Here is a 20,962-nt window from a genome sequence, read left to right on the forward strand (position 1 = left end):
GGAAATTTTCCATGACGCTTTAAGAACAGATCACTAGAATGTAGCCTACAGAACAACCTAGACTGAAGTGTGCATGTGAGGGATATTTCAGTAAGACATCTCTAAATCATAGCACATTTCCTTGGAGTTCACTACACACTGGAAAACATTTTAACTAAACTTAAATAATTCTTCCCAAATCACACACATTAATAATTGAATGCAGCTCAATAGTACAACACTTGCATTAAGCCCTGGGTTTAAGCTCCAGTACCACTAGAATAGTATTAATAGCAATAACAGCAGCAGCACCTTCCAGACATGATGGCACATGCCTAGAATCTCAGCACTTAAGACTGAGGCAGGAGGAGTGTAAATTCAAAGCTACCCTGAGCTACACAGCAAGGCTCTGTCTCAAAAAGGGGGGACAAAAAAAAAAACCTACTGTGAGGATATTAGAAGAGTCTGTGTCCACCAGCAAGAAAAGACACTTCTGTTTCTGATGTTTCTGAATAAACTTTCAACAGTGAGCTATGTTTTCTGAGAGACGATGGAACAGAAAGCTTTTCCCCAAGAGCCAGAACCAACCACTTGCAGGTGCAACTGAGCAGCACCTGAGGGAAAGGCAGAGCAAGCTTCTCCATCTCCAATCTAGCTTCAGCTACTCTAACTGAAGATACTGAGTCAGAAAACAGCCAAAAGGAAAACCATTCTCTTCGAAACCAGAAACACTCAGGCACCAAAGGAAAAATGAAAGCAGAAGACAATGTTTGCTGTTCAGTCCACACAATCCTCTCCACCTGAGAAAAAATGCAAAGTCCCACGCCTAACTTACCTCCATGTGGCCACCTTTGGCTTCAGGAAAGTCAACCCCAGCCTCTGGACAAGCTTCACACCAAGCTTCCGCAGCAAGGTGTGACTGCTCTCAGGGAGTCTGCATCCATCAAGGCACTGGAGCACAGTGTCGGCTGCGGATGAGAACATGCGACTTAACGTCTCAAGATCATGCATGCCTGCGTGCTTGCATCCCTGAAACACACTAATCCCCTGAGCCCTGGCCACAAGACCCCTTTTCTCTCCAGGTTATCTATTAAGAACAGCTATGGTGAAGCCTACTTACTGTCTTCACTATGCTGCACAAAGTAGATAAGGCCCAGAGCAAAGAGAAAGCCATCTTGCTGTGAGCCTGATGAGACATAGGGACAAGTGTGGGCAAAAGAGATCATTCAAGTGAACTGGGGCTTCTGAAGCATGTTTTACTCATGGACTACTCACTCAGCACTGTGCTGGAATGGAGGCAACACTAGGGCAGGAGACTGAGCCCAAGGAAGCATAATGAGATCTCTTGCATGAGACCCTGGGCTACAAAGGCCATTCAGGAGACTAAAGTGTGGCAGAAGAGTATGATAATGACATTTTGGACACAAAACAAGAGCCCAGGATAGGAACATAGGGCCAGGTCTCAGATGGAAAATGGACTAGGATAGGCGGGTTAATTAAGTTAGATGAGCTAGCTGGGTGATAGCCTAAGCTAGGCCTATTCTCTTATTCATTATTCTTCCTCTGAAAGGTCCAAGAAATCCCACTATAAAGAGGGAATGAAGTAATGGAAAGAGAATATAAAGAGATAGAGGAGGAAAGTGAGGCAGTGGGAGGAAGGTGAGGCAGTGGGGAGGAAGGAGAGGCTGTGGGGAGGAAGGAGAGGCTGTGGGGAGGAAGGAGAGGCAGTGAGAGGACGTGGTGATAAGAGGGAAGGAGATGATGGGGAGAAGATGAGGTGACAGGTTACAGAGAACAAGGTAAGAAGGGAATGAAACAGTGAGGGTATGAAGGAGAAATGAACTGGAGGGGTGAGAGGAAACAGGATGATGTTGGGGAAATAAAACAACAGGAAAACAACACTGCTGTGGGCTCCCGGGCGACCTAGGGCCATGCTTACAGTTACCAGGCCCCTCGAGGATTAAGTCAGGGCACTTGGAGTGTTGCAAAACCCAGATCTCAGAAATTTTCTGTATCTCAAATAGGTAGAATAGTTTATCAAAGATATATTAAAGAACACAAAGCAGAAAGTCAAAGAACTATGACAGTGTCCAAGTACACAAAGCTACAGGTTCTCACCCGCTTGAGTTAAACGTTAGAGCAGAAGCGCACTTGACTATATACCCACACACTCATAGCGCACTCTCCTTCAAATTAGTCTTACCGTAGGGTAGACAGTCTTCACGTTTTCCATGCTTAAATATTTGAGCCTGAAAAAACAGCATGTTTTAAATACATTTTAAGTTTAAAATATACACAAGTTATCAGAACAAACTCATTGCATCTTCCAGAATTTTGCTGAGCATACACCAACAGACACCAGGTGAAAAGATTCAGGTCATGATAAAGGAGAGTCTAGAAAAGAGATCTTCCATCAGGTCCCTTCATAGCAAGAGTACAACAATAGCATCTGGTCCTCTGAGGAGCTTGGATCCTAACCTGCAGTGTGCAGACTGGACTGGAGAGAGATGGGAAAGTCTCATCAAGAGCTACAGATCAAAGGAGTCACACAAAAGTGAGAGGCCGCCGGGCGGTGGTGGCGCACGCCTTCAATCCCAGCACTTGGGAGGCAGAGGCAGGCAAATTTCTGAGTTCGAGGCCAGCCTGGTCTACAGAGTGAGTTCCAGGACAGCCAGGGCTACACAGAGAAACCCTGTCTCGAAAAACCAAAAAGAAAAAAAAAAGTGAGAGGCCTTCTTGCTCACTACCTTATCAACCCAGGAGGAGGGTCTCACACTCCTCAGCTCTCACAGAACTGACTTCCACCCCCTGCCACAGTTTACCACTGGATCCCCCTGTGATGGTAGCTGGACATCATGCAGTCTCTGTACTATGAACGCATCTGGAAGTCAGCAGCCAAAAAAACTATCTGATCTTCACTAGAACTAATTCTCTCTCACTAGTGTACTAAAACACTGGTCCTTACTAGCACACTGGCCCTCCTTCAATCATAGCAATGTTTCTCTCAACTCCTGGAACTTGAATATGTGTGTGTGTGTGTGTGTGTGTGTGTGTGTGTGTGTGTGTGTTTACACACACACACACATATATATATATTTTAAAGAACACTAGTTCTCTTCCACTAGAACAGTGGCTCTCACTGAAACACTGGTCCTTACTAGAATTCTGGTTCTTCTCACTGGAACAACAGTTCTCTTTCACTAGAGCACTGGTACCACACTGATCCCAAGCACAGACACACATGGTGGCACATGCCTATAACCCTAGCACATGAGACACAGAGACAGGAGGATCACCACTAGTTCAAAGCCACCCTGGTCTACACAGCAAGTTCCAATGTAGCCAGAGCTACATAGGAAGAACCCTGTCTCAAGAAACAAACAGGCAAGTGAAACATAAGTAAAACATAAACACAGAAATCATAAGCATTTTAAATTGACATTAACACATGTAATGAAATAAAAGAACACATATATACATATGCACCAAATGCAAAATCAGGTCCAGTCAGTATCTAGTCATCTGCATTGGCACCTTCCTGTTAGTCCCCCAACACACACACACACACACACACACACACACACACACACACACAGTCCCAGTACCACCCAGTGCCTATTAAGAGAACCCACAGAAGTCTGTGATGCCTGTTGGCTCCCCAAACCCCAAGGTGCTCAGGAGGACACCCTCAGAACAGGTAGTGACAATGGAGAGCCTTATCTGAAAGCTGGGGCACCGCAAGGCACAGCCTCTAATCTCTGTCAAACAAGGGTCCTGCAGCACAAGCTGCACCAGGCACTAGAGCAGTGGAGGACCTCTGTCTTACTGGGTGGGATAAAGCAACCCAACTGCTTCAGCTCCCATCTGGGAACTGAGATTAACCAACCACAGCCTCAAAATGCTGGCAATCACAGCCCCTTAGCAGAAACCACACTATATTCCTTCTCTTTTTATCACTTTTCTTTCTACCAACTCAACTCTAGTCCTTGTGTGATAATCTCAGACCCAATGGCACAGACTGCATTACTTCAACATACTCAGCGTGAATGAATGGCAAGCCAGGACTTAGTCACTTCAGAAACACCATGTCATAGTTTGGAAAGTCATTCCCAAAATGCTCAGTGAACTTCGATTGATAGAAAAAGAACTCTCTGGACCCCACCACTGCTCCCTCATAAACCTGTAGAGGTCTCAGAGAGGTGCCACCAAGTGACGCTTTGGTTTGGCAGGCCATAAGGAACTCATCAGTGGGCCCTTGGGCTCTGCACCTTGACACTCACTATAGCTACCTCACCGAGCTGCCAGTGAAGAGAAGCAGCTGAGCAGAAGGGAGTGCTCTCCCTCCTCCCCACACACACAATCAGCCACACTACAAACACTATACACTGTAACCTTGAAGCTGGTCTGGCACCAGAAGTGAGAAGGGAGAACACAGCCTGGTGGCTAACCTGACCATCTGGGGAAGAGGCTGGGTAGCCCCAAGCCAGTCCAGGTTTGCAAACTGTGACCTCAATTAGTTCAGACTCAGATCATAAGTCCATGGGTGAAAATACAGAAGTTAGGCACTTTGTGCTTTTAAAAAGTTAGGTCTGCATGCTCCAGTGAGTATATGGGCAACACAAATTGGACTTGGTATTCTTTTTTTTTTCCTCTTTGTTTAAAAGGGGAAGTCGTAAGGGGATGGGAGGTTGGGGGGACCTAGAAGGACTGGGAAGTGAATGAGATTTGGGTACATTATGTGAAATTTCCAAATAATCAATAAAAACATTAAGTTAAAAAAAAAAGTAAGGTCAAATTTCACATGCATAATCAACTTTCACCTCTAAACTGATGCGTATCCTTTAACTCCACAGAAACCCACCCCACAGGCTCTAGAGACTACATTCCCTTTAAAGCAAACCCTGGCTAGAAAAGCAAGGCAGGACAAAATCCACGGAGCAACCATGGGCCTGGCCTCAATGCACCTTACAGGACTAGCACATCCCAGAGTCCCACCAAAGCACCCCTTCAGGGATGTACCCACCTCCCAACCAGGTGCACAGCTGCCCTTGCTCCCTTTCTTAGTCATGGATGGAAAAACTCAGGGCCATCTTAAACAAAAGACAACTTACAAAAACAAGAAAACCTAAAATGGTCCAGAATATCTATATTCCAAATATATTTGGATATTACAAGGCTTCCTATTTTTATAAAAACTAATCAGGTTTCAATCAGTTTTCAAAGTAACAGTCAAAAACCTGATTGTCTTTGACTTAAAAAAAAAAATTACTAAAACGAATGTTCCCAATTTTCCAAAAACCATGAAATGCTGTACCACCAGCTACAGATGGCAGTAAGTCAGGGGCACTTTACTGAGTCACCTCCTCAGCTGTACAGTGCCAGGAAAAGCATCTCACAGGTCCACTGCTATCCACATGAGGCTCCATGCCTATCCATAGAGCAGCCAGGAGCACAGACCACAAGTCATGAAACAGGCAATGGCAACAATGCTTAAAACATTATGAACTCAAAACACCTATAATTCCAAAGCAAACTAAAATCAGAACTGCTATGTATGAGGAACAACTTTTTTTTGCTTTAAAAATAAGTCCTGAGGGTATAGCTTGCCTTACATAATTAAGACCCAGGTTCACAGGCCCAACACTTTAAAAGGAGAAAACTGTAGAAAGTCCTTCAATTGGCACAGTGAGCATACAGAATGTCTGCCAGAGTACGTAAGAAGCAATATAATAGCACACTTCAAAATCAAAGAGCCGGGAGGTGGTGGTGCACACCTTTAATCCCATAACTCTAGAGGCAGAGGAAGACAGATCTCTAAGTTCAAGGCAGGCCTGGTCTACAGAGCAAGTTTCGGGATAGTCAAGACTACAGAGAAACCCTGTCTCGAAAAACAAACAGCAAAAAAAAAAAAAAAAAAAAAAAAGAGCAGTATATATAGAGATAAATGTGCAAAACCAGGACATGAGAATGTCAGAGAATGGTGACTTAAGGACAGTTTTATGACCTTTAGGGCAACAGATCAAAATCCCTCAAAAGAAATTATCATAGGCCAAGAAATAGGAACCTTTGGGGATGGAGGAGGGCTCAGCAGTTAAGAGCACTTGCTGCTCTTGCAAAGGACCCATGTTCATCTCTTGGCACCCACATGGCTGCTTACAACCACCTAAAATTCAAGTTCCAGAGGGTCCACTGCCCTCTTCGGGCCTCCACGGGAAATCCATGCAGTGGTACACATACAGACATACAGGCCAAACACTCGTACAGATAAAGAGTGTTTTTAAAGAAATAATAGAAACTGAATAGAACTACATCATGTAAGAGATGGAATTTGTTATTTAGAATCCTCCCACCAAGGAAATCCTAGTAGAAAAATTAGTGATTTCACTACTGAATTCTAGCTAACATTTAAGGGAAAGAAAAAAAAATAACAACCTACACAAACTCTGAGAAAATGCTTGCCAACTGACTGTACAAAGTCACTGTTCCGCCAATACACAGCCAGGCTTGTAACAGAAAACTACAACCAACATCTATGGATATCAAAACTGTTTCTAACAACAAATTACAAGGACTTTACACCAGAAAATGAGCCCCAGCACTTGGGAGGCAGAGGCAAGCAGATTTCTGAGTTTGAGGCCAGCCTGGTCTACAGAGTGAGTTCCAGGACAGCCAGGGCTATACAGAGAAACTCTGTCTCGGAAAAAAAAGAAAAAAAAATTGAGGTTTATTCCCCATCTGCAATGAATGCAAGGCTGGTTTAGCATCCAATAATATAATGTCAAATTAACATAACAATAAATAAGAACACATGATCACTTTCTTGACGGAAGTCCGTTTAAAAAAAAGCCTTTCAACCTTATAAGAGAGTAGAGTGGTGTACAGCAGCCTGCAGCTTGTGCAGTTTCTGCCCCTGGACTCAATGCCCAAGCACGTGATCACCCTGACTCTAAGCAACAAAATGAAGAACGGTTCATCTTCTGGATTTAGTCTCCTCAAAAGACTTCCGTGATCCGTGCTGCAGCCAGAGGCCATGTTGATGTCTCTGATCCATGCTGCCTCCACCTGCTATGAACAGGGAAGCTTCTTTTGCAGTGATATCGATGACTACAGACTCTAACTGAGAATGAGAGTGACAAGTAGCTCTTCACAGTTGAAGGCTCCTGGGGGGTGGACCTCAGTTTTCTTTAAGCGGCTGGCCTCTGGGAGTTTGACCATGCTCCAATGTGTATGTGGGCAACACAAACTGGGCTTAGTGGTTTGGTTTAGTTTGGTTTGGTTGGGGGTGGGGGGTGGGGGGAGTACAAGGATGGGAGAGTGGACCTGAGAGAAATAGTAAGCAAGTGTGTTTAGTGTGCATTATATGAAATTTCCAAATAATTCATAAAAATATTATATTGGGGGAAAATCTGTTTCTCTTCCAACTTGTTAGGATAGAATAAGTCTGATATCTACACTGATTATTACACATTTACTTGGGATACTCTGTGAAAACTTGTATAGTCTGCTAATTAAACTAGTTTGCTACTGTTAAAAAATTATAAAACCAACTCCTGGCATGACTGTCACTTCAAGAAGCCACTATTTTCCTCAAGTCTAACACCAAAAAGCCTCCGGAACTTTTGGAAACAGAAAGCATATAATAAAGGTGTGTGAGGACCTGTCAAGGCACAGTAGGAGTTCAGGTAGAGGAACACAAGTTTCCAGAGGGAAACATACTAGTAGCCTATGCTAAGAGCTAACGAAGAACAGAAGACAGGCACACATCATGGCTTAGATCCAACAGGACGATCATAATGAAATGCTGGAAGTAAACTCCAAAGGCAAAAAACTCTCACAATCACTTGGGGGTGGTGCAGCAGAGCAGAGCAGGACAGGACACTTGCCTTATTCACACTAACATAGAGACTGAGGGCCTAAGGGAAGACCAGTTACACTGAGGACAGTCTGATCACCTAGTGGAAAAGGTAGATGCAAGCATACATCACCAACCGCAGTGTGCAATGTCATGGTAAGGCAGAATAAGTGGGCAAGAGCAGGAGACAGGAAAAACAAAAGTTCCATGTCCCTCTTGCAGAAATGCTGAGGCAAAGGTGTGGCTAAGCAAGGACAGAGTCCGACTGGGAAGTCATAAGATCAAAGTCAGCTTACTACAGTAAGTGATACTCTAGTAGTTACTTACTAGAGTAGTGTGGAGAAGCAGAACCGCAGCAAGCACAAGGGCAGCACACTAGCCAGCCGGGGAGCAGAGCAGGAAGGCAGCACCCCTGGCCTTGAGGAGATCAGTCATACTGGAAAGAGCTTGACCTTTTAATTGGGTCATAATTAAAGTGTTTCCTGTTTTTGTCTTTTTCTAATATTTTCTTGTTTGTTTATTTGTTTTTCAGACAGGATCTCACTCTACAGGCCAGGCTAGCCAGAAATTTCTAACACTGCTTCTGCCTCAGCCTATAGAATGCTGGGATTACAGGCATTAGTTATGCTATACCCAGTTTAAAAACATCTTTTAAAAAAAGAGAAAAAAAAGTATGTGTTAGTGGTAATGTTTACCTACCAGGTGCAAAGTCCTGAATTCATTCCCAGAAAACACACACACAAAGAAGACTACATAAGCTTCCTCATACTCCATCTCTATGCTGGATAGAAAAGCCAGAGCCAGCCTTCCCAAGTGAGGCTGGGCACAGCCGACTATCCTACAACACAGACCACCACTTCCACAGCAGTTGGGACCAGACCTCATCTTCTTCCCTCAGTCTATGAAGAATGGACAATGGCAGTACCCACCACACTGAGCCATTCTAAAGCACAACTCCCTTATTTTCAAACATACTCCCCAGAGAACAAAACACAGATCTGGATTTTAATGCTCCCTACCAAGTGAATACCAACATATATTCTCTGTGCAAGATCTAATTAGGAATTGTTCCCTAGGGCCACACTGGGCTCTAACACTGATCAGTGCCTTGCTCAACTAACATCAGAATAACACCTTGCAGTGGATGGGAATTAACAGAGAGGCCACAACTGGACAATGTGCACAGAGAGACTTTGAGTAGTTGATCCCAAATGGGATATCTTATCAAACACCTCCCCTCAAAGCTCCGGGATCAATGTGGAAGAAGATGTGGAAAGATTGTAAGGGCCAAAAGTAATTTCAGTATCTTCCAGGCACAACGGGGCTGATACACATATGAATGCACAGAGACTGTGGCAGTACATACAAGTACTGCATGGGTTCAAGCCACATAAGATCCCATCACTGAGCAGGGGAAGTGGACACATGGTTCCAGCCCTAACCAAGAGGCTATTCGCAAATGATACCCAGTGACAAAGAAAAAATTAGTTTCTCTGTGAGGTGTCACTAGGCACATCAACCACACTCCAGGATGGGCCCCCATGTCCAGTGTGTTGACCAACACTAAACAAACTCAATGGCTTTTGCTGATTAGTATGAGCTTTTTGTTCCATTTTGTTTGGGAATTCCCTGTCTTACTGGTCTTTTGCTTGTTTGTAATGGTTTCCATTTTTGTGTTTTTATGGGAAGTTTTTGGTTTTGTTTTGAAAAAGAGAACAAAAAATTGGGTAGGTAGGGAACACACCAAACATCATATATTTTACATATAAATAAGTCATTCAATTAAACCATCAACCTCTCTCAAGCAGAAATCTGGAGCATACAGGTAGGGGTCAGAAAGTGCCAAAACACAATCAGTTCCTGAACCAGTGGGTAAATAAGGACAGTCTCATCATGAGTGAGATACAAACCATGCCCAAAGAAACAAATGAAACTTCAGACGTATATGTAGCTTACCCCTCTACAGCGCACCATCTTGGGGCAGGGATCAATGTGCAAGTCAGCAGGCCAAGTGAGCACAGTGGGTGGATGATGCCCTCGCACTAGGCACATTGATGTGTTTATAAAAAGATATAGAATATATTCTATGGGGGTGTGGAGAGGTATGGGGTAAGGGGATGGTTCAGCGGGCCCATGCCGAGGCATCCCTTCACCCTGAGGGACCAGCCACAGGACGGTATAGTATAGAACAGAGTTTATTCAGGACATGGGGAAGGGAGTTAAGAGGGTAGTAGAGGCAGAGAAAGGGAGAGAGTAGAAAAGTAGAGACCAGCCATGAGCACATGGAGAGAGGGGGAAGGGAGAGGGGAAGGGCTGTTGCCAGGTAACTGTGTAGAGGAGCATACCTGGCTGTTGCCAGGAAACGGTGGGGTGAAGTTTAGACAGAATGCTAACACACACAGTCCTGCAGCAGGCTCCTATACCTGTAAATGCCCAGTCTGCCTCCTCCTGTCCCCACCCCATCACCCCAACACACAAATCAAGTCAGCAGTGTGGTCCAGATGATACTCTGTAACTTCATGAGTACAGCACCAACTCTTTCCACCCTGGCCCATTCTAGGAGGTTCAGGCTTGATTTCCAAGGCAATACAGGTTCTGAGCACACGCACAGACTCACACTCTCACACACTCACATGCTCAGAGAAAATCAGGAAGACAGCAACTCTCCATGAGGCACCCAGGAAAAAAGGATGAAGAAAGGAAACCCTTCTTCTGGGGGAAAAAATTAAATACAGGATTTTGATTTTTCACAAAAAAAGGTGTCTTCACAACACTTAGGAGGTTGGAACTCGAGGACCACAAGTTTATAGCCAGCATGGGCTAGACTTCGATTTAAATTTTTTCTTCGTAGCACTTCCCCTTTCCAGTGCTGATCAGTGAGAGCACCTTTCAGGTTCAGAGGAACTTGAGTGTTCACGCTGATTCATACACACACCCCACTTTTGTGAACACATGAAATAAGAACTAACCTAAAGCCACCTGCTTCTCTGAAAAAGCACAGGCAGCACCAAGGCAATTACACCACCAACAGTTTGGAAAAAACACCTCTCGGCACAGGAGGAGCAACCCTGTCTGTTTTTGTTGTTCTAGAAACTAGCCCAGTGCAAGGTGCAAACAAAACGAGTTTCCCAGTAATCATCCTAAACCACCACCACACCTTTCCATTGCTACCCACCCAAGCTAGCTTCCCCTCCCTGGGGCATGCTCTCCAAGCCCTGTAAATCACAGGCTGAAGAGCCACACAGAAGCAAGTTCACCCTGCTGCCAAGCAAGAGGTGCTGGTTTGAGGCTCCCTGGAGGCACTGCCAAATTCAAGCCAAGAAAAGCAACTCCACCCCAGGCCCTTGGAGAAAGGTCCCTGCACTGAAGCCCAGGTGTGGCTGTCACTGAAATGCAAGCTCTCTAAAAGCTCACCAATCTGAAACCTTGGTAGCACTGACTAGCACTAGACTAAACTCAGAAACCACAGCATTAAAAAGGCAGGTTACCAGAGCACTTTGTTACAGATCCTGTTCTGGCCTCTCATGAAGACACTGTTGTATTCATGCCACCTCACAATGGGACGGGACAAACAACAATTCTCCTTGACTTTTTCTTAACACTAAGAAAATTCTCCATCATGAAAGGCTTAGCAAACCTCTGGTAATGGAACTGTATGGCACTTTTAAACATGTCATACAGGAGATCAAAACCCAGGCAGGAAAAGATTGCCAAAACTCACACAACCACCCCAGGCTGGACATCCAAACAAAGCCAGGCTCTCACGTAGGACAGGGGATCTACCCTCACTTGCTGCCTTGACCAATGCAAAGGCAACCACAACAGTTCATTCCTGTACCCCCTTCCTCCAGCATTGTGAGGAAGAAATTCTTTCCAGAGAGTAGAGTCTAGAAAGTTGAGTTCTAGCACCTCTGCTGGCTTATAAAGAATAATAGCAACAGACATCCTGAAGAACTCACTGTCCCAAGAAGAGCACTAAGCTGACACTGCAAAGGGAGTGCTCAAATACAGGGTAGGACCCAGCCCCACGAGCAGCATCCAGGCCAGAGACATCACCTGCCCAATAGGCAGATTGCTGAAGTCAGTTATCAATGCCCTTCCTCATAGCCCTAGCTCTTTGAACAGCCCTACAACCAACCACAAGCTGCACTGAACATTTCTAGTTTGAATAGCTCTGCAGATGACTGCCTCTGGGCCACTTCTGAACTCCTGGATCAGGCCAAATTCTCAGGATATAAACCACCCACTGGGCAGTTTCAGGTTTGATCCATATGCTAGGGACTAGATTTCCAGGAAAAATGGTGTTTCCTTCCTTACTAGAAAAACAAATCAAGCCCTTTTCCACCACACAATGAAAGAAATTATACCTTTAACCAAAGCATTTCATACACTGGAAAGCTAAAACATCAAGTTCAGATTTGTTTTCATTTATATGAAACAGGATCTCCCTACACAGCCCAAGATGACCTCAGACTCAAGATCCTCCTGCCTTTGGGTGTAAGCATGTACCAGCACAGCCAGCTCAAGACAATCGATTCTTCATAACAATAAAAGCACATTCACTCACTGCAGCCTCCATGATGTAAAGAGAAAACTCACCAATAGGAAAGACTCTAGACAATAGGAAAAAGGACAGATTTTGAAGGCAGATAACTCTAGCCCTCAAGTTTGTGTTATTAGGACTTATTCAATTTCTTGTGCTTCTTAGGTAAAAATAACCATTTCTCGATCAACTGATAAATATGAAAAGGTATGGTGACACCCTTAATGAGAGCCTAGGACTGAGGGTATCCCAACAACACGGAGCTTCCCAGGCTCAAAGGCAGGAGCCATGCATACAGAGCCAAGTACCTCGGCACATGGGGGAGTACCAAGTATGGCTGAGGAGGAACCTGAAGTCAGAGACAAAACCCCAAACTTCCCCAGTACAAAGTTGGTACTGGCCCCATGGGAAGTGAGAAATGTAAGGGAGACAGCCTTTCCTTGCATAGGCAAGGGAAGGCTGAGGCTGTACCAAAACATCACATCTTCAGCACAGTACCCATGACATGTGGAAGCAGAGAAGCAGGACACACAGTGCCCATAAGGCCAGCACAGAAGCCTTTGGCTGAGAAACATGAGACAGAGCAAGAAGGGCACTGTGGTACCTGTGTACGATCCCAGAGGGGGGGCCAGGAGGGTAGTACAAAGGTCTTCCGATGATCCAGGATACTCGACAGAATGCACAGGTTCCAGACTCTTGGTCATAACACATAACAGCGGGAAGGAGTTGGGACCGAGGATCCTCCTGGCAGGGCAGGAGACCTACCAGAGTGACCTAGTCTAAATAAGATAGCTGATGTGTACACATAAACCACAGAGTTCACAGGATCCGTGAAAAGAACCAACTGATAGAACAAACTGTCAACTGACCAAATTTTTTTTAAAAACAGGGAAGAAACTATTTCAGGGAGCTGATACAGATATTTTGTGGTCCCACAGTGATAGAATGACTCAGCCACAGAGGGCTGACCAACCCACTACCTATAGGAGATATAGGTGGTCAATCTGCTGGCCACAAGGGGCCCAGATTCTCCAATCACCAGACATTAGTCACCAGCCACACAGATGTTCTAAGCTTCATCGGTTCCGTTTCCTAGTCCACATACAAGTATAAAGACAGTGCTAGCTGCCCAGCTTGGAAAACTTGGTCTACTAATTACACACTGCCATCCTCTGGGCTCAGAGGGCATGGAGACACCCCAACCTGTCCTTGGCGAGTCCTCCTTCTGATGCTTCTCACTTCCTTTTCCCTCCTGACCATGGAATAGCACACAACTACAAGGGACCAAATAGACAAGGATGGTAGTAAGGGCCCACAGAGGTACTTCAGAGAAGGATGATTTGTCATCATAGCTGTCAGGAAAAGATGAAGACCAAGCACATCAGATGAGGTAGACTTGAGTGAGGGCAAAAAGACTAAGGAACCATACTACAGGATGAAGACTTATGGGATGGGAAGACGGTATCATGGAGGGGTAAATGGAAAGCCAGATGACGCTCTAGATAAGACAAGGGAGACATGAGAACCAAAAAACATAGCAGGCATGGAGGACACCAGCAGAGACAGCCTCAGGCTCTCAGTCTCAATCAGTCTCTCTCTCTCTCTCTCTCTCTCTCTCTCTCTCTCTCTCTCTCTCTCTCTCTCACACACACACACACACACACACACACACACACACGAACGTTCGAGTGCATTGTCTCTATGTCTCTGTCTGTCTCTGTCAGGCTTCTATAGTCACAAGGCTAAGGAGGGCAAGCAGTGGGACAACAGGCATGAAGTAAAGTTGTGACTTCAGGTGTCACAAGTGTACCCACGGCCCACAGAATGCGGGCTCTAGAACAAGGACAGAGAGCAGGAAACAAAGATCAAGGGCAAATCACAGATGAGATGTCAACTGCCAAGGCCTGAGGGAAGCATGTGAGAAGGAAGGCCAAGGAAAGTATGGGCCACCAGGTATCAACACCTGCCCGTGGGCCAGGTGAGCGAAGAGGGAGGTGGAGCTGTGATGTGTTCAAATGGCCTGCAGCAAAAGCCACAAGCCAAGGCTGAAGGTGGAGGGGGGCTCCCCACTGGGCAGATAGCACTTTCTACTCAAAGGCAAGAGGAGGATGAGGCCATGTACATGTACATACTCGTTCCTACAGGGCTCACCTATGTAAAGTGCTGAGCTACATGAAACTAGAAACAGCCAGAGTTAGCTGTTCAGAGTCGACTCAAAGCCTGGCTCAGGAGCTCATTTCCCTGAATCTATGGAGACAGCATTCTCTATAGACAGTGCTTCAGCCCCATCCTATCTGTCATGCACTTTCTCCACCCAAAACCCTCCTCTTCCAGCTAGCAAGATGGCTCTGGGCAGAGGCACTTGCTGCTGCCAAGCCTGAGTTCAATCCCCGGACTCATATGGTGAAAGGTGAGAATTACTTCTGCAAGTTGGCCCCCACACGAATGCTACGGCATGTACATCATACTGTACTCACAAAATATATAAAAACAAATAAAGTGAAGAGAAAAGTTGCCCTGAGCTGAGCACCAAGGCACAAACACCCAGACATTCTGCCCTTGCCACACTGAGCCTGAGCAGCTCTAGAAATCAGGTGCCACAAAAGCCCATCAAAAAAAAAAAGAAGAAGCCAAAGTCCACAAGACCAAGACAGGCTAAGCTAAAGAGCATGACCAGTGCTGATTAGTTAGTCTCCACAACTCTGAGGCAAGAGAGGTTTGTCACTTCTCTTCCAGATAGAGCAAGGTACCACACCTATGCCTCAGGCCACCAGGAGAGATGAAATCCAAGTATAGCTAAAGCCTATTCAGAGGCCAAAGCCAAGACAGCCTGGTCAGGCAGCTGAGGGCCCAGACAGAGCCAAGTCCAGGATACTGGTTCCTCATGCCTACCCACACAGGTAATCTAGTCAGCAGTCACTTGGACCCAGGCACCTGACCCCTCTCATCCTTTAATCCACATGCAAGGAAAAGAGACACTCCAACATCTGTCAGTGGGGACTGCCGTGCAGCACCTGGGACGGGCCTGTGGGTCCTGGTACCTTTGCTCTCTTGAGTTTTAATACTACTGCTTGTGAGGTTTCTGGGTTTTGCTGGAACTTTGTAGCTTTTTGGTTTTCTTAGTGCTAGATAACCCAGGGCTACAAGAATGCTAGAGAAGTGGTCTCTAGCACTGAGCTATACTCCCAAACCATAAGTTCAGCAAGAATTCTACCTTTAGTCAATGATAAAATAAACTCTGAATTTTGAATTTTGTTTGGTTTGGGTTTGGGGGCAGTTTCTCTAATGTAGCTGTGGCTATCCTGGAACTCAGTAGAATAGGCTGGCCTCATCCTCCTGCCTCTGCTTCCACAGTGCTGGGATTAAAGGCATGTGCTACCATGCCTGGCAAATTTTGAAATTTTAAAAATAGGAAGAATAAAAAAACTGTAACTGTGAAGGGGAGATGCTATGTTAATGTATGGTAAACAAAAGAAGATCTCCAGCCACCAATCAACGCAGGCAGGACCTTCCCTACCAGCAGCCTATCTCTGGGAACCAAAGTTCCTTCACCATCATAACCACTTCAGGAAACACAGAGAAGCCACCGTGGTCAGAAGCTTCTAATCTGAAGGAAAACCACAAGCACACAACCATCAACCAATAAGTAAAAGTAAAATACATTTAAGTGACAATGTTTTATTTTTTCCATCCTCAAATACTAACACTCAAGAGCAAAGGGGCCTTCCAGAGAAACAACGCTGCCAAACACTTGTTTCCTTCCCACAAGAGTTAAGAATCAATGCTGCGAGAGGACTATGCTTCGAGGGAAATAAAATCAATCCTAGTTTCGATGTGACTTGTTCAGAGTTCACCTGTTTCGCCTAACCCACACTAATGAACAGGTGGATAAAAACGAAGCCAAGTGCATCAAAGGAAACATGCAATCCTGAAGCACAATACACCTGCAAGTTTCATCATGCACAGGACACCCAGCCCTCTGCCTTCAGGTCTGACAAGCCCAAGGTGAAACTGCTCCACCCACTGAGCGTAACTTCCTCCTGCCCTGGAGCCAGATCAGACCCAAGTGACCCTCCAAAAGAGAAAAAGCCAAGAGGGCAACTGTGGAGACAATGCTGCCCAGAGTGGAAGCCTGGGGTTTGGGGGAGGGTGGTGGCAAGCCAGGCACTGCGATCCCTGGGAGATGAGACCACCATTGCTGTTGATCCACAGAAGTTTCATTCAGCCACTTCCCAGGATTTCAGTTGTCTGCGTCAGACAATTGCTCACCATCCTCAGGGCAAATCTCTCTAGATAGAGCAGAGGTGCTGCTGCCAAACCACCAAAGTACTCTGCCCCAACGGCAGAGAATTGGGTCTCATCTTCTCCTCCCTTGCCAACACACCCAGCTGGGGGTAGGAGACTCAACTTTCTAAGCCTCTGGGAACCCTTTTTACACCTCAGGAGGAAGGAAAAAGAGAGAATTTCTCTCCTCAACACTGGAATTTAAAGATGTCCAAATAAAAGGCACACATGTCTGGTTGGTTTAAGTCACTAAAAGGAATCTCGACCCACTGGCGTAACCGGCAAGGAACGGAACAGCATCTGCCCTACAGTGTCTGAGCCTAATCTGTACCCCATGCACCTCCCAAATGAGGAGAGACAGATAACTTGGGAACTATACACAGACCCAGGTGATCAAAAAGAACAAAAAGGCAAAGCATGTAAAACTAGACAAAAAGTCATCACTGAGGAATGCCCTCCACTCAGCCTTCAGTTAAAGCCCCACAAGTTATCACCACCTCCCATAGGAGCCTATTTCACCTAAGCTGGAAGCCTGTTTACCCTGCCAGCCACAATCTCTATTGCCACAGGCAGCAGCGCAGAGCCGAAAAACTCCTGGGCCAGGCTGGCAGGTAGCTGGCTGTAAACCTTAAATCCCCTCAAAAATGCAGACTGCTAGCTAGGTACAATGATACACACCCATAACCCTTGCTAACAGAAGCTAACCTGAGCTATAATCAAGATCCTTCTCACCATCTCTAACCCCAGAAAGAATGCAGACAGCTGAACAAAAACAATCTAAAATCAAACCCCTGAGTTAATCATGCCTGCCCTCCCATGTGTCCCATATACATGCTAGATAGGTCTAACACCCTTCCCTCAAGCACCACCATGGATTGACAGACTCTAGCTACATTTTGTCAGACCTTCCTATATTCTCTTGATGTAAAAACTTTCAACAAGACTCATGCCAAGCCAGAGGTGTTGGCACACATCTGAAATCCTAGCACTCAGGAGGAAGAAACAAGAGTATTAACACAAGTTAAAGGCCAGCCTGGGCTACAAGTTCCAGGTAAACCAAGGCTAGGCAGTAAGTTAGTAGAAAGCCAGGCATGGTGGCACACGCCTTTAATCCCAGCCCTCAGGAGGCAGAGGAGGATAGACCTCTGAGTTCAAGCCCAGCCTGGTCAAGAGAAGTTCCAGGACAGTGAAGGCTACATAGAGAAACCCTGTCTCAAACAAACAAACAAACAAATGGGATGAATATGGGGTGGGCGGGTGGGGAGCAGACAGCAGGTCAGGCAGGGAGGCAGAGAGATGGATCACTTGGTCATCAAGTTTGAAGACTGAGTTCAATCCCTGGAACCACATGAGGGACACAGAAAACATTCAACAAGTTGTATTGAAGTCTTTATTGTTTTTGTTGCTGTTGCTGCTGGGCTCAAAAGATGGCTCAACAATTAAGAGCACTTTGGTCCCTACACACGCAACAAACAAATGTAAAAAGAAAAAAGCTTTAAAGATTCATGCCAAAGTATCAAGAACCTATTTACACCCAAATCTTTCAATTAATAAACTATTTCTACCTACTTCTTCACCAGAGCTGCCTAAAACACAAATGAACAACACCTACCATGATTTATAAATCAACAGCATGGTGGTCGCACTACTGAGCCCTCTTCCCTCTTCACACTATGTTTCCAGGTAAGCCATGGCTTGCACCAACCTCTACTGCTGCAATCAAAAGGAAACCTCTTTGGTCGCCTCTCCCCACGGCTGGAACAAAAGACTCCCAAGGTATGGGCTGTACAGCTGTGCTTGCAAACCCCAAAGATGTCTGCCACAGGCAGAACCTCACATTTCATCAATATGACAAAATAGGCAACTATAATTTTTGTATACTTATTTTGTGTATGTCCATGTGTGCATACTACAGCTGGTAAGTGGGGGTGGCCATACTTTTTCTTTTATTTCTATTCTATTTATTTTACTTTTTTATTTCTTTTTATGGGTATATATGTTTGCATCTGTGCATATATGCACGTGTTTAAGTGCCTTCAGAAACCAAAAGATGGCGTCAGATCTCCCGGAACTAGTTAAGGGTGTTGTATATGTGCCTCCTAACATGGGTACTGGGAACTGAACTAGGGTTCTCTGGAAAGGCAGCGAGTGAGCTGTCTCTTGAGCCCCACAACTATAATTTTAGAAAAACTTCAAAAACGAAATATTATATTTAAACAAACAAACAAAAAAATTATTAGGGGCTGGGTAAAGCTAGATGGTTCAGTGCTTGCCTATCATGTTTAAGGGTCTTGGCTTGACACCCCAGCATTACCAAAAAGAGAAGGGGGGAATACTATGTGCTGAGGAATACAAAACACCTCTCAGTTCTATCTACTGAGTTAAATATCTATTGTCATACACAAAGAGAAAAACACCTACTGACACATACCCTAAAATAACTGTAAACATAAATTAAAAACAAACAAACAAACAAACAAAACTCTTGTATGTTCCCAAGTGGCATTAATCACAACAGTCAAAACCAGTCACATAATGAAACATTTTCTGTCCATAAAAAAAGGAGTAAAAAATTGACATATGCCACAGGGTGGACAGACCTTGTAGACACTGTGTTCAGTGTAAAAAGCCTATCCTACGTGACTTCTAAGTGACCTGTTAGCTTCCTTTGCCTCTAAGACAAGGACAAGAACTACTCTCAAATCTCACCCAGTATAATCAAAGAAAAACAGGAAAGAGGTTTCTGACCCTGGAGCCTACGGTTTCAGAAGGTTCTATGCACCCTCCAGAAAGCCAAGCCCTAGAGACCAGGGCCTTACAGAGCTATCTGTGCCTTCCTCCTTCCTCCAGAATTCTGACTCTCAATACCATGGTCTGAGAGCCTCAGTAACCCTATAAACATTAACCCTAGAGACAGACTTGGAGAGGCACCATGACCTTCTGAACACTGACCACCAAATACAAACAAAGCCTGGGGCTTGGGGGGAGGGTGTCTATCTGCAGCCTCCTGAATACTGACTGGTCCAGAAGCTTCTTAGCCTTGTTAACAAGGCCATATCCTCCCTGTGATTCCACACAAGAGCTTTTCTTCTTGTCAGTACTAAAATGCCAGAAACAGGCAGGATGGACACAATGGGCATCTCCAGATGGGTCCCAGTGTCCCTATTTAAACTCAGTACTAGAAACTTTGTAACCCACATATCCAAACAGGCTTCAAGACCTCTCTGCCTTCTTTCATTTGGGCTTGTTTCACTGATAAAACTAAAGGCTGCAGTTCTGCAGGCACCACTGCCCTCTAGTGGTGAAGCTCAGCTTTCTCCTGGGAGCCACCTCTCCAGTCCAGCCTTATACACTAAGCACACAGCAGTGGAAAAGGAAACTACAATCTTGTAATGCAAACTAATCCCATCAAGTTCCTTTAACTCGAATAGAGAGTGAAGGGAACTAACTGCTTGGGGACAAACCACCAGCTTAAGCACAGTGCCGATTCCTACAGTCCCAGAGCTCCACAAGCTGCCCCTGGGGCAGTGCTCACCAGGGCCTGCAGCATCCCATCCATGGCAATGACACCCTCAATGGTCTGGAGGGAAGAGCGGGCCAAGGTACAAAGGCACCAGTCCAGAAAGCTGGCCATCTTTCTCTGCTTGACATCAGGACGTGTGATAAACCTACAGGGGAGTACAAACACAGGAGACAATCAGTAAGAGTCCAGTACTGAAAGCTCACCCGCAGCGCACTGCCCACCACGCACCGCCCACCACCCACCACCCACCACCCACCACCCAAATTTCCTCCCAGTCATCTTAGATCCCTGAACAGGTCAGCTGCCTGCATACATGCCTCTCTCCAGGAAACCAGGTCCCTGACCACCATGATCCAGCAGCTGGTTCCCCATCAGGAACTCTCAAGAAGTTACTCACAGGCCTCACCACCCTACCTCTTTCTCTCCTGGGCCCCAGCAGCTTCACAAATCAATGGGCATCTTACCCCACCACAGCCAGGGAACATCTACCTACTTCTCAGCTCCAACCCCTTCCAAGTATATCCATTAATCTCAAGATATATCCTCAACAGCCTAATCCAACAGCCAACCCCAACCCAAGGACCTTTCCCTACCACAGCTTCTATGGGTCACACAACCTCATGTTGCACAAGTCAATTTCCTTCCACCCAACATCCAGCTGACAATGTAAACCCAGACCTCTGACTCAGTGACTCTGGACAGATCCTATAATGGAGAAAACACATGAAGGAAGGAAAGGGGAGGGGAAGAAAAGGAAAAGGAAGAAGGGGAAGAAAAAGGG

At 45.5% G+C, this 20,962-nt stretch overlaps 1 protein-coding gene across 1 annotated transcript in view; it reads right to left on the reverse strand.

Annotated features, from left to right (window-relative positions):
* The window catches only part of Tbcd (tubulin folding cofactor D), a 167,658-nt gene that overhangs the window by 118,411 nt on the left and 28,285 nt on the right, over positions 1-20,962 (reverse strand). Inside the window, exons 7-9 of the mRNA XM_028787874.1 lie at positions 20,194-20,326; positions 2,183-2,228; positions 815-947 (exon numbers count right to left, since the gene is read on the reverse strand). Coding sequence (XP_028643707.1) covers positions 815-947; positions 2,183-2,228; positions 20,194-20,326 — 312 coding nt within the window. The remainder of the gene's footprint in view (positions 1-814; positions 948-2,182; positions 2,229-20,193; positions 20,327-20,962) is intronic.

Source organism: Grammomys surdaster, unplaced genomic scaffold (assembly GCF_004785775.1).
Source record: "Grammomys surdaster isolate TR1022 unplaced genomic scaffold, NIH_TR_1.0 125688, whole genome shotgun sequence".
Taxonomy (NCBI): Eukaryota; Metazoa; Chordata; class Mammalia; order Rodentia; family Muridae; genus Grammomys; species Grammomys surdaster.